Source organism: Seriola lalandi, unplaced genomic scaffold (genome assembly GCF_002814215.2).
Source record: "Seriola lalandi dorsalis isolate HSWRI2012SDOR001 ecotype SW California unplaced genomic scaffold, Sedor1 jcf7180002055006, whole genome shotgun sequence".
Classification (NCBI taxonomy): Eukaryota; Metazoa; Chordata; class Actinopteri; order Carangiformes; family Carangidae; genus Seriola; species Seriola lalandi.
This window is the reverse complement of record NW_019525549.1, coordinates 1,812,715-1,827,628: the sequence shown is the minus strand read 5'-3', so window position 1 is coordinate 1,827,628 and position 14,914 is coordinate 1,812,715. Positions and strand designations below refer to the sequence as shown.

At 42.3% G+C, this 14,914-nt stretch overlaps 2 protein-coding genes across 2 annotated transcripts; both read left to right on the top strand.

The window, feature by feature from the left end:
* The first annotated feature begins 2,082 nt into the window (after positions 1–2,082).
* On the top strand, positions 2,083–8,110 carry saraf (store-operated calcium entry-associated regulatory factor). Its single transcript, XM_023397238.2, has 7 exons — positions 2,083–2,475; positions 2,851–3,029; positions 3,547–3,745; positions 3,838–4,116; positions 4,305–4,458; positions 4,539–4,648; positions 6,046–8,110. Exons 1-7 carry the CDS (start codon positions 2,265–2,267, stop codon positions 6,069–6,071), a joined length of 1,158 nt encoding a protein of 385 aa, XP_023253006.1. The 5' UTR covers positions 2,083–2,264; the 3' UTR covers positions 6,072–8,110.
* A 1,667-nt stretch (positions 8,111–9,777) lies between these two features.
* Positions 9,778–11,054, top strand: tmem187 (transmembrane protein 187). The gene has a single exon (XM_023397242.2). It carries the CDS (start codon positions 9,915–9,917, stop codon positions 10,698–10,700), a length of 786 nt encoding a protein of 261 aa, XP_023253010.1. The 5' UTR covers positions 9,778–9,914; the 3' UTR covers positions 10,701–11,054.
* Positions 11,055–14,914: the final 3,860 nt, after the last annotated feature.

The window sequence follows — 14,914 nt, the reverse complement described above, 5'->3', positions numbered from 1 at the left end:
GTGCATGTTAGTTCGTGTGAGTCCCTCCCTCTGAAACCATTGGCCCTCCCCTCAGGCTCCACCCACAGGTGATGTCACAGTTCAGTGTGCAGTGTTCAGGTGAAAGCGACCTTCCAGAGTTTCCTCCACTGAGGAAGAAAACCATGTTTCTGTCTAGAAAGGCCACAGACAAAGACAGAGATCGGACCTGAGTTGAGGTGGACTGGACATGGGGTAAGGTGACCAGATTTCTCAAATGGAAAAAGGGGACATTTCCAGTTCAGTGGTCAATATATCATTAAAATATCCAATGTTTTTATCTATTAAAGAAAAAAGGGGGACAGGTCCGGTTTCATGTATTTTGACCGTGGTAACTGTTGTACTGTGATAAACTATGGTAAGGAACAACTGATAAAATGACATCTGGGAAGTCCAATTGTCTGTTTATTCCTCAATTATTTATGTTCTTTAAGTTCATAAAGGTCCACCAATTCAAAAAAATCAAAAGCATTTTGCTTAAACATATTTTTGTGAATATTCTCATGTGAAGTCCATTACAGACTGTTGGGCAACAAGTTTCGGCTGGGAGGCTTTTTGTATATTATTTTTCATTAGTTTACGGCCTAGTTATGAACTCCTAACCAATCAGTGAGCCAACTAATCTCTTCTCTGCCAAGTGATGACAAAAAAGTAAAGAAAAAAAACTGATTGGACAACTATATTTTGATTGTTTTAGCTTATTTTAGAAAAGGTTTAAAGTCTTTTTCCTTGATTGTGGTGCACAGGTGAGTTCTGTTCTTCACTTCGGACCGATGGTGAAAATAGAGACTGGAGGATTTCGTCTCGTACTCTCAGCAGCTCAACTGTAAAAATAAATCAAGCTAAATGACTTGTAATCAGTATGACTCATCTTCACCGGCGGGCCCGTCGTGCTCTCTTCCTCTTCATCACTCGTTAGTCAAGCATTGATCAGCTCCGTCAGCATCATTCATGCAACCCATCCCAGTGGATCAGTCCAAGGCTGAATTTCCTGCCCAGTCCGACCGTGGAGCCAATACTGGTCTGGCTTACTGAGAGGAGAACCCTATGAGCTGCTAAAGCCTCCAGACTCATAACTGGTTTTCTTCTCCTCCATGTGTCAGTAACTTGATGGTTCACAATATGACATGTCTATTTTCACTAGTGACGGTTACAATAGTATGCTAATGTTAGCAAACTTTCTGTTACCCATACCCAGGTGTGTTCTGCAAATGTTGATATTGCTAGCTGGCTAACTCAGCATTGCTGTGGAGTATATCACAGCTATGCTAGTGTGGGCTAATGGTTGTGACTGGATTGTAGTTTGTTGGTTCTCGTGTAGTAGTATTAGTAGTTTTTTCTTCAGTCGTCCCACATTTAATATAAACAATATATGTTCTATGTATTAAATAAGGACTGATCAGGCTCAAGCAAAGAAAAATGCTGATATATGGCTGCCTACATTCTTATTAATTAAGATACCCACTAAAAAGAAAAGAAAATGATTCACTCTTGTAACCTTCAAAAATATCTCTATAAACCAGTCTTTTAAGAACCAAAATGATATTTCACTTTTTTTTTATTGATATTTGTATTGTTCCATAAATTAAGAAAAGCAAATCATTCACATTTATTCACATTTATTCACACAGTATATATATATATATATATATATATACACTCTGTATATATATGTATAATACATTATAAACAACAGTTTGCAATGTGTTAACACACAAAGCCAATATAAAATCAACATAAAAAATGCCAAAACAGACAACAACAAATATTATATGTAATGTATATACATAGTGTGTGTGTCGTTTATAGTTAGAAGTTGTTTAAATTGATTTCATTTTCTTTTAACAAAATCAAATTTAACTTTATGTTTTTTTACAGTCTCACTATATAGTAAACTTCATAAATAATGTTTATTATCATGATGCTTTGCGTGGGTAAAAGCTGTTTTCATGAGTTCAGCCTCCACTACAGGTAGACGATAATAAATCTCTCTAATTCATTTTGCCATTATGCCTTTTGCCAATGAATAACAGTTATTCAACAGTTATTCACTGTTATTCAAGATAACTTCATCCAGGATTCATCAGTCCTTAAACTGCTTATGCATCGAAAATGTTGTTGCTCCGTACTGATGATGTGTTCACGTGAATTTTCCCAGATGGAAACTAATTTTTCCGACCCCACATGAACGCACGGTATTGACCACACGAATCCACTCTGTGTGATTGGTTGAACTGACAGTTTACATGGGTGTCGTGCTCTTTCCCCATTGGTCGGCGACAGCAAATACAAATGACGCAACAGGGAAGGTAAAGTTTGCTGGTCTTGTCATCATCTGTGTTCCGGTCTCCACTGTAGTTACAACTATAGCGGGCACATACGGCGGGGAGATGAAGCGGTTCATTACCGTTGTGTTGTCGTTTCTGATGGTGGGACACGTCCAGGCTTGGGATGGCGGTAAGTTCTGCTTCACTGTGTTTTAACGTTGTCAGGGTAACGTTACAGCCAACCACCATGTTCAGAAAATGTAACAAACACCTCCACTCCGCTCGCAGCCCATACCGGAAACTAAATTAGTTTATAGTCCGCGGGGTTAGTAAACTTTAATTAACGGCTTTATTAATGGTGAATAAGTCTTTTAAGATATTAATAAGACCAACTGCTGGGTTGCCAGGTTGTGGAAAACCATCCTCCAGCAATCTTTTTACACCTTTCCAACTGTTTGAGCATTGATCTGGGAAATGGCTGCAGGACACCTGATTATAGACATTTACAACTGCAGACCTGTAGGAGTATCGCTTACCCAGCCTGCTCCTCTCCTCCCCACTACAGGCAGTGTGCTGCTGCGGGATGTCCAGGTGTTGACACTGTATAAGGGTCGCTACACCACAGCAGGGCGCTCCAGCCCCGTCCCTCAGCTCCAGTGTGTTGGAGGGTCAGCAGGCTGCCAGGCCTTCATCCCAGAGGTGGTGCAGTGTCAGAACAAAGGTTGGGATGGAGTGGATGTACAGGTGAGGACTGAGAGGTGAGGTGGATGGAGTATAACTGAATGAATTTTTAGGATGCTTTGAGATCACTGTACATCATGCCGCTCAGCACAAAGACTGGTCACAACTCAGTTTTTGTTGTTAATATTAAAAACACAAATGTTTGCCACCACAGTTGCATAGGATGTTCTAAATTTTCCAATATAAATATTGGTCTGAGCCTAAGAGATTCAGTGTTGACTGAGCCTTATTCCAACAAACACAGCTGGCTGTGTTCACCAATGGGAAGCCAGTGAGGATGCCCGCTAGTGGGAGTCATTACATGCACCATGGCAGCTTCTTGGTGCTGCTTCTTCACACTCTCCTTCCTGTCCCAATGCCAGGAGGTGAGACTGACTGTAAACAAAGTAATGTCCATAACAGAACTCAATGTCAGTCAAATGTCAGTCTGTGATTTATTTGGAAACAAGAAGTCAGGACGTGTGTGTGTGATTGTGAATGATGTGGTCTGTGGCTATAACCCCTCCTCTGCTGTTCACAGTGGGAGTGTAAGACTGATATGGACAATGCGTACAAGTTCGGAAGGCTGGAGGTGAGCTGTGAGGGCTACAGCCACCCTGCTGATGCTTACATACTGAAGGGCTCCTGTGGGCTAGAATACTCCCTGGAACTGACTGAAGAGGGCCGGAGGAGGACACAAGGCAGCTGGGGCTCCCAAAGTGGATTCAAGGGATTTGGAGGTCAGAGTATAGAGACTTGAGGTTGGTGTGGTTTAATTTTCACACACAGACTTGATATTGAGGAAATTTTGTTTTCTGTTTGTCTGTCTCAGATCTTGGGGGCTTCGCCTCCAGTTTCTTCAGCGCTTTTTCCGGAAACAAGTATCAGCAGCAGAGCCATCAGAGCTCATACCCCTCGGGCAGCGAGAACTCAGGTGGCCTGCTGGTGGTTGCTGTGCTTCTGCTCTTAGCCTATGGCGTCTACAAGCTGTTCCTCGTTGGGAACACAGCCCAGTGGGAGCAGGACGGAGGACAGGCTGGGTACCCTAGAGATAATCACTACGGCTCCACCGCAGGACCACCACCCCCGGGATTCAAACCTGACTTCACAGGTAGCTGATGCAGAAGGGTAGAGCAACAGTAGATGGTCTGGTCCTCCTGTTGGGGAGGGGGGTGGGTGAGTTGGGGTATTTCTTCTCTGGTACAAACAGCTGAATAAGCATCCAGCTTGTAGTGCTGGAGTGTGAAATAAGATTACAGCTGCCTCTCTGAAATCTGCAATGTATTCTTGTCTGCTCAGGCTATCGTGGTGCCAACCCAGGCTACGGTTTCCGTAGTGACTACACCCATGGACAACAGTACCCAGGAGGCCAAGCTGCTCCCGGCACAGGTGGAGGCTTCTGGACTGGCATGGGGACAGGTGGAGTGCTGGGGTATCTATTTGGCCGTCAAAGGTTAGTTAAGAGATGAGAGAACATCATTCCTCCTCCGCTTAAATCAGAGCCTTCAGGTTGTTTGTGTGATTGTTATGCAGAAACCAGCCCTATAACTACAACCACTCCAGTTACACCAACAGCAGACATCCTCCTGCTGCAGACTCCTCCTCCTCCTCCTCCTCTTCCTCTGGGACACGCACTGCTTCAGGTATGTTGGCGAACAGAGCCACACACACACACACGAACGTCTGACACCTTTACCACCTCTGATATCAACAGCTTATTGGATGAAAGGATTAATCCTGATACTATATATCTAGTTGGAGTAAAAGAAACCTGTGATGATTTTTACTGTCATTACCTGGGTGACAGAGAGAATGAACTGTGAGACCACTGAAATGCTGTTTCTGACAATTATTGATGAGAACAGTCACATGGTCACTGTTGGTGTGAGAAGTCAGTGCCTCAGCATCTGGATTCGTGAACATTCAAGCATTTTGTTTTTATTCCTCCGCGCTGGCGACAGTCAGAGGAGCAGCCATTTTGTTTTCAGGTTGTCTGTCTGTCTCATTCTCGTGGACATGATATGTCAGTAACACCTTGACAAAACTTTTTCAGATTTGGCACAAACATTCAATAGGACTTAAGGATGAATTGATGAGATTTTGGGTATTTTTAAGAAACAAAAGAAAATTGAACACAAAATCAATTATTTTCAAAATATCCACTCTTTGAATTTTGATATTATCCACCTCTTACTTAACTAAATATTTTTTAAAGTACATTCATTTAGTTATACTTATTTAGCAGTAAACCATACTTGCACATTTTGTTTGCAGCTTTATGCTTAAATAATTTAAAATAATATTCACATCCCCATAACTCATAATCAGATAAGATTAGCAAACATCCATAAATTAATCAAATCAAACTCTGCCATATATGCTGCTCAACATTACAGATCAATCATTCAATATTAATCAAAATTATATAACACATCTACACCTTAACTAAATGCAATGCCTCTGGTTGATAATATTCATTTAGTCTTTACCAGTAGCGCCTTTACGTCGTACCACAAGCTGAACGTTGATGTCTTTCTCTGCTGAGACGCCGAGAGTCCACACAGGTGTTTCAATTTTCTGTGAATTGTTTTCCCCTGAACCCTGATTTAATATTCTGTCAGAACTGTAAGTGAAACTTAATTCCGGATTATCCATTTTCAACTTTCTTCCTTCATTTAAAAGAGATTTTTTTTTTTAACTTTTTTCCTTAATCTGAGTTTGAACTCATCACAGTTACCTGGCAACAGGTGTTGTAGTGTATTCTGTGACCTGATCTAAAACTTCAGCAAACATTTTATCAAACTTGACTGTATGCATTTTTTTGATATTTGTTACCAAATGGTGCCTTTGTATCCATGAAGCATCCTGCACTGGTTTAGCTGGCCCTGAATTTATTGATTATAATTCATGATATGAATTAGAATGAAATGTGTTTTCTTTGGTGAAGGCACTGTGATTCCAGAGATGAGTTGATGCAAGGTCTCAGCCGTTGGAGACTTGCCGTAGTTCCTGCTGGCTAACCAACATCTTTGTTTGTCAGGTTTTGGAGGTACGAAGAGAAGATAGAAGCTGTGGAAGTGGATGACTCGAGCAGTTTTTAAAGCGGTGCACTCATGACAGATGAGTTGGTGTTTGCTGGTGGCAAGTGAAACATGACAAACGCCTCTCGTGCAGAGATCAACCTGTCAAACAATACAATAATTTTGCTACTCAGTACTGTGTTCCTCTGGAATGATCACTGGCCCTCATTTATCAAACGAACGTCAAACGAACGTTTGCCTACGTTTGTGTTTGCGTACGCACGGCAGAAAACCGTGCGTACGACCATTTCCACGCAAACTTCGGTATTTATCAATTTGGACGTGAGCGGAAGCTACGATCAGATCTCACGTCAGGTCTGAGCTCGTGTACGCAAATCTGAGTCTGGATTTGCGGTGCAGCAGCAAAATCTGGCTGAGTCTGAAAATAATTATTAAACAAACCTCAGCTGTCATTAGTATAAACAGTCACATATTTAGAACAGATCAAAACGGATTCTTAAAACGGATAAAACAAGATAAAAAAAAATTTATTTTAAAAAAGCCCACGTTTTTTACTGATACCACTTTTTTGTACAATAACACAATATGATAGGCTAAATAGCCTAACATGACATCTAATTATTGCACATTAAAATTGAAATAATAATAAATACAAGCAGAAATGTGTGTTTGCAAATTAACTCATGGCAAAATTGTGTAATTGTTTTTTGTTTTTTCCGATGGGTGTGACACAACTGGAACAACAATTAGAAGCATCTGGTGAGATAATCATTGTTGCACTGTGGTTGGTCAGATGTTTACTCACTCCCTTATTTAAACAGATGCTTTGACAGTTATCAAATCATAACTATGGCAGATTTACTTGTTTTGGAGGAACAATACGCGCGTGTCAGACGTGAGCGTGTTTTCAGAGACCGCAGGGATCTCCAGATTGCTGGGTTTCCAAATTTGGTTGGAGCTACCATGCTATGAACTACCACTCTATAAATGTACAGATGATTTGTGATGCCAAGCTATCACTTTTAAACGTGGTGGGCAGGTGGCCAGGACACACACACGATTCTTTTATTTTTCAAAACAGCTGTGTTGGCGCGCGGCTGCAGGAGGCGGCGCTGCAGAGCCAAACTCATCTCCGTCACCCTCTTCCACACAGCGGTTTTATGAGCGCCTTTGATCCCACTCTTCAGACTGCCAAAAAGCACATCCTTGTTTTGCGCCACCTCGGATGTCAGGATGTCGATCTCCATCTCTGAAAAGTTTCGTTTTTTGCCAGTAACTCTTCTCTCCATGTTTGACCTTAGTGGGCGGGGCCTCCGGACCAGGAATATTTAAGGGCGTAACATGTTAATGACGATCGAATTCAGCCGCCGCATTTATCAAGACCCGATCATTCGTACGCTGGGATTGGTCAGATACGAATGTTTCATGAATCACACGTGGATCCTATCGTACGACCAATTCTGCGCTCAGACCTGCGCCTGTTTTCACGCAAGATTGATAAATGAGGGCCAGTGTGATTTCAGCTGCAACAGGATGCTCTTGTTTTTCTGTGAACATGTGGTTTGAGCTTTTGCCTACAAGCTTCAGCATTTGGAAGAATGTGGTTCATGTGGTTTAAGAAGAGGATCTTGATCTTGGAGCTTTTTGTGGGAAGATTTCAATTATTAACATGTATTGCAGTAACTTTAACAGGGCAACAAGGAGCAGATCAAAACGAGGCTAGGGTTAAGGTTGAAAACTGTTGTGGATCAGCTGTAAACACCCCCTGATGACATCATAGAAACTGTTCACGCCAAATAATTTTAAAGGAGCAGCGGCCTCACTCACTCAGTCACAAATATTTGGTGAGAGCTGGCTCGTGGCCACAAATCCCTTTTATGTTTTTGTGTAAATCGATCTGGTTTCATCAGTGCTTTGCTGTCACTTTCCATATCATTAAATGAAATCAGGTTAAATGTGTACAGAGATTTGAAATGTTGTAGTATACAGTTCTTTTTAGGAAATGTTGCATGATATTTTGGTAACTAGCTAATAAAGAGACAATAAAGTGTTTTTTTGATCCTGCTGCTTGTTGCTTTCCTTCCCAAGGGTAAAAACACTCATTACAGGTGACATACACTTGACACTTGAGATCATCTTGTGATTGGACCAGAGTGAAGAGCAGCTCTGCCTTTGTCTGTTCTCACTTTTTAATTATCACCTATTTAAAATATCAACATGCTCTGAACCGTGTCTGTCAGCTGTGTTTGGTGAAGAAGCAGCAACAGATAAAGTGCACCTGGTATTCCCAGGCAGTCTGCCATCCTGTACTGACCAGGCCCGACCAGCTTGTGAGATCTGGTAACAATAATTTACAATGTATACAACACTACAAGCAAAGACGCAATCCAAAAAAAGATCAAGAACACCAAAAAAGAGAGGAAGCTGTGATTGTCTGCTTGACCTGCGGACACCAAGCTAAGACAACGGCAAAGGCAGAAAGAAGAAAGATTCCAACTGATTGAAATTAGCTGAAGTATCTGAGCAGCATCATGATCAGAGCTCAGGGAAGGAGCTTTACTGCTTCCTATCTTATCTCCTTTAGCAGAGGAAACACTTGAGCTTCCTTTACCAAAGGAACGGAAATTATGACAATTGCTTGCAGCAGCAACATTTAAAGCGACACATCATTGTAGTTTGACCACAACAAACGCACATAAATTTAGAAACAACAGAGTAGCTGTTTTATACTTGTGACCCGATCAAGAACTGATGGAAATCCTTGTCTGATAGACTGAAGCCCAAATCCATAAATCAGTGGTTCCCAACCTATGGGCGGGGTCCTGCAAGTGGGCCAACAAATCATTTGCCAAACAGTAGGCTGCAATTTTGGTGAAAAGATGTAAATCTAAAAAAATATATATCTATATATACATATATATAAATAATGTGTTTAAGTATTTTAAAGTAAGATGATCTTTTAAAATGTTTAAATACTCCTTCATTTTTTTAAGGCCTGTCACTAAAAATCACATCACATGGCAAAAAGTGGAGAATCAACATGGAGAGCTGGTTATTAACAGGAAGAAATAAAAGGAAAGAGAGTCAAGAGACTCTCATTAAAACAATAAGTGCTCTGAGCATTATTTGGTCTCTGTATAGTCACAGGGTCAGATGTGGGCCACCAGTATCTGAGATTTTCAAGTGGGCCAAAGGTTTTATATATATATATAAATATATAAATATATAAATGTTTCACTAAACCACCCCACCTACTAAATATATAAGGTCAGTGCACCTGGAAACAATATACTCATGTCTGAATATCATTGCTCTGGCCCCTTCTTCAGTTCCTTACTTTGGTTAATGATGACTCTATATGTATATTCCTCCAATGGTATCTGACTTGAACATCTTCATCTTGTTTGCTTTGTTCTTGTTTTGAGCAGTATTGATGTTACTTCCTGTGAGGGATTAAAACATCTTTCTCAGCAGCTGTGATTCTGTTTGTCATTGTATTTATCTTTAAATAAAGTTAGTTTAAAAAAAAAAGTGTAAGTCCAGTCAGATTCTCTAAGCAGGTTGTCTTTTCCTAAGTCCTAAGGAAAGCTGAACGTTTAAATAATAGATTTCAAGAGTAATCAGTAAAGCCAAAAAGCACTGAGCAAATGTTCCGCTCTGTTTACTGGAAGTATAGAGTGGGGCGGGGCGAGCAGCGAGCAAGCCAATCCAAACCCTCCTACCACGTGATTTTGATATCCGGAATAATAACAACAACAGCAGTTCCGACTTTTGATCCCATTCAGGAAAGTGAGAGAAACGTTAAATCTCACAGAGCTGGTGAGTCCACATGTGACTGTAGGAAGAGTGTAATGACCGGGAACAAGTCATGAAGTCGGCTCTGCTGCACGTGTCGCTGCCTGTCGCGCTCTGCGTCGCCTTGGCGAACACCAGCCTGTTCGACGAAGTTGAAGTGGACTTGTCTTATGAGCATTATGCGGAGCGACGGGTCGAGTCTCTGCCAGTTTTCCTGGCGATGCCCTGTAACTGTCTGGTGAACCTGGCCTATGTCTACGTGGGACTGTCCTGGCTGCTGTGGGACAGAGGCGACAAGGAGACGGCGCAGAGCCGCTACATGCGACAGGTGTTCGCCTTCATGGCGCTCTTTTACGCTCCTGTGCAGTGGACTCGCTTGGCTGTGCTGCGGCGCGCTCCCGCCGTGCTTGACCAGTGGTTCACCTTACCGATCTTCGCGTGGGTTCCTGTGTGGATCGGCTTCATCGACCGCGGGCCAGCAAGGTGGCGCGCGTCCCACGCGGCAGCGTTTGAACTGTGTTCGCTCCTCAGCTATGGTCTGGCGCTGGTGCACGAACGCGGCTTCGAGGTGGCGCTGGGCTGTCACGTTGTTATTGCCGTTTATAAGGGAGTTCGCCTGCAGTTGGAGCAGGGGGACGGTCACACGCGGAGATATCTGCTGCTCGCGATGCTGTCGTGTGCCGGATTCGTGGCGCTGAAGCTGCTGGATCACTGGCTCGCTCGGTACCGGCTGTTCCAGCGGCTCACCGGGCACTTCTGGTCCAAAGTGTGCGACGTGTTGCAGTTCCACTTCTGCTTTTGGTTCCTGACCGCGCTGACGCAGAGGGCCCAGGGAGAGAGCGCCGCGCGCCAGGACTGAGAGAGCGCAGGTCCGCGGAGCCGCGGGGAGTAGCCTACCTCATCTCACATTAAGATTATTTTGTGACTTTGGCCTGTAGGTGTTGTGGCAGTTCACCAACTAAACCTTCTCTGGCGCCATTTTCTGATAAGCCGAGACTGTATGCTGTAATTAAAGCCTTTATTAATACACTAATGCTCCCTACATCAGTTATAATGTCCCTACATGTTGCTTACTCATCTTACTCATTAATAATCATTTTATGGTGTAATAAACAGTAGTAGAACAGTCTTTCTGTTTTGAGTCAGCATTTTGTTTTCTAATTATGCTTTTAAAAGTTTCACTAAAGATCTGATTAAAAAATAATCCGTTTAAGTGTGTGACTCTTCCTACTCCAGACACACATCAAGGAAGCTCTGACGCAATATAATGTTCACAGTACAGTCCACATGAAGAATGTACTGCAGAGAGCATCCATTTCTCAAAAACCCAGAACAGGAAACATTTCAGACTGAAACGCAAAGAAAAGCTCTGGGTCTTTATGATTGGAAATCACATCGATGACTTTAATTGAAATTTGGATTATTCACTGAATAGATAAACAAAGAGGAAAAAAGCAATGAGTTGATTGGAAGGAAAATGAGCTGTATCACTGTCGGGTTCTCCCCTCATGTTTATAGCTCACGTTGAGTGACAGCCGTGAGGACAGGCTCGGACTGTGCTTTCCTTTTGGTCCACAGCAGGGTCAGGCCTGCCACCCTGAAGTCGTGGTGGGAGCAGTAGATAAGAGGGTTCAGACTACAGTCCAGGTATGACATCACTGATGACAGTGTCCTTAACCAGGCAGGAGCCGGTGACAGGTCCAGCCTACCCAGCAGGATCAGCTGATTGGTGGATGGAGAGACAGAAACAAAGACAGTCAGTGAGTAGAGAAGCAGGTGTTGACTGTGGCTTCTCCACCTGTATACATGCAGGTACAGCAGCTCAGGTGATGCTTCAGAGTTACTGAGTGCATTTGTCACCTCAGACACAACAAAGGGAGTGTAGCAGAACACATAGGAGGCCACCAGCAGCGGTGTGACTGCAGACAGGTCTGCTTCATCGCCACTGAGAAAAGGAGGAAACAAGACAGCTTTGTTTATGTGTGCACTATAATAGCACAGCAATATATAGTAAATATTACACTACATATATAATTGTATGTATTAAAACTACAGGGATTGTGCTCTGTAGTTTAGTCATGGTATCAACATGAAGTGAATATTTGTATTTCTTGTTTGGAAGTAATAGTGGTCAGTTAAAAAACATCAAAAGACACGAAACAACCACAAAGATGTGAAATAACCACAAAGTGACGCACAACGAGCACAGGGAGACTCAAAACCACCCAAAAGAAATGCACAACGACTGAAACTGACTGAAATCGACCACATAACATCTCAAAATGCCCACATAGACCGAAAGCAACCAAAAACAGATTAATAAAACGACCAAAATGCAAAACAACCACAAAGAGATTGAAAATGACCACAAAGAAATGTCAGACAACTACGAGGAGACTCAAAACCGGCACAAAAAAGCTGCAAAATATAGGTGCAAAACAACCAAAAGCTGACTGAAAATGATCACAAAAAGGCACAAAATTACCACAGAGACTGAAATCAACCATAAACAGATTCAAAACAAGAAAAAGGAGAAAAAACGACCAGAAAAACATTTAGGTGTAAAATCGCCACAGAGACCCAAAACGACGATGAAATATAAGATGAAATAAAATCATTTGGAAAGTTGTAGGAGGCTCGTGCTGCCTGCACTCATACAGGTAGTTCCACATGAGTCCTTATTTACCTGATTCTTGTAAACGCAGGTGGTTAGCATGATTCATGGTACCATAATAGTCACAATTATGGGAACTGCACCAAACTCCAAACCTTGGAACGTGTCCATTTTATATTACCAGGCATAAACAAGAATGTCATCTGAGCAGTCTCCAGCTTGTGTCATGTCTCTTGAAATCATCTTTTCTCAGGTGTTTTACCTGTTGCAGCTTGAGCAGCAGCCGGTGGCACTTAGCACAGAGCAGAAGAAGATGATGAGGAAGGGGAGGAAGATACAGATGGAGAAAGCACAGAGAATGTAGACCAACATGTCTGAGTAGCTGCTCTCCCAGAAGACAGCACACAGCATCTCTGCACTGTCATACCTGGAGGAGAGAGAAGACATAATGGAGAGGAACATGGTATGTTACCCCACTTACTATGGTTCAGTCATGATCCAGGAATCCATGTGGAACATCACTTTGTATTCTCACTGCAACCACATTTAGCTGCATGTATCTGTTTCATTACATATCATATGAAGTGCTTAATTTTATTATTCATTACTGTGTAGTAACTCTCATGAACTGTCATGTGTCATGTGAAAGCATGAAGTAGTAATACCTGATCCAGGTGTAGACAACAGGGACACTCCCAAACACCATCCCTGTCACCCAAGAAACCGAGCATGCTGTCACAATGACGACAAAGAGAGCACTTCCTCTGGAGGCCCTGCCAATCAGCCGCTGCACACAGAGGAGAGCTGTGAAGGAGAGTAGAAACCCTCAAACTGAATGAATTGAAGCTGTGGGACTGCTGTCTACTACAACGGCTACTGCTACTGCAGGTCAGGACAAGTTATGGAAAATAACTAAGTGGGTGGATTTAATTGAAAATGATTCATACCTTTACTTTAGAGCAGTGGTTCCCAACCTTTTCCAACTCAGGGCCCACTTGAAAATCTCAAAAATGTTGGCAGCCCACATCCGACCCCATAATGATATTGAGGCCAAATAAATGCGTTCTCAGAGCACATTTTGATGCTCCTGTTTTTGCCTTGGATGTAATGGTTAATGTGCAATATATATATATCTATATACAGTATATATATATATATATATAGCAAACAAGTGTATGATATGGTCCGGTGGCTAAGTGGTTTGCCAAGGGACAACATAAAAGTTCAGTATCATTGGCTTATCACAGTGATAGTCCACAGTGATACATTCCATCAACGGCTGTAGATGTATACTGGTAACTTAGTTGATTAACATTTTACATACAGCTAATAACAAATAATCAGTTTGCAAAATATCAGAATATTAGCCATGTATCCATATATTTATACAGTATATAGTATACGTTGACCTTGGGAGAACAGGACCAAATCCATTATTGTTGTGGAGTGCTGTCCCATTGTACTTGCAAGGAGATCAGGTAAAGAAGTTCACAGTAAGTGTGAGGTACACATGTTAGGGTGTCAGAGGTGTTAGGAGAAGAGGTCTCTCTGAAGAGATGAGTCTTCAACAGATTCTTGACAATAGAGAGACGACCTGCTCTGATAGACTTTGGTAGCTTGTGCCACCATTGGGGAACCACAGACCAGAACAGTCTGGACTCAGATTATATTGTAAGCGGGGAAAATGTTACTTGGAGGATTGGAGGTTTCGAGAAACAGCATAAGGCTGTATGATTGAATTAAATTAGTGCAGACTCAGAAGTCACTCTGCAGACAAGCAGTAGTGACTTGAATTTGACAGCCATGGGTAGTCAGTGGAGGTCAGTGAGCAGTAGAGTGACATGTTCCCCTTCAGATTGATCAAAAACCAAACACACTGCTGCGTTCTGGACTTACTGTAGGGGTTTCACTCTGTATGAAAGGAGAGCCACTAGAAGGGCATTACAGTAGTCAAGGCAAGAGATAACCATGGCCTGCATCAAGAGTTGGGTAGGCTACTGAGTCACCAATTTTTCTGATGTTGTGTAGAATAAATTGGCATGACCGAGAGAAGATGGTGAGAGAAGGAGAGCTGGTCATCAATCATGACATCCAGGTTCCTTATAAACCTTGATTGGGGTAGGAGATGAAGTTATTGTAATGGAGAGAATGATTGGCCGGGATGAGCAAGAGTTCAGTCATAGAGAGATTTAGTTGACCAGTTTAGTTTAGTGACTTTGTCCATTTCCCTTACCTTACTGCATGTGTAAGTGGACAGCAGTGGTGATTGCTCTAAGACTGCAAGGGAAGCTCAGCTTCCCCTAAAATGTCAACAAAATAAGTGGTCAAATATGTGCTGTTGTGTGAACATTTCATTGACTAAATATGCGCTAGAACACGTTCATCTTTTGTTCAGAATCAGCTACTTATCACAGGTAACCGACACGACTTCTTCTCATTCATCCCCGCAGCGCCACAGA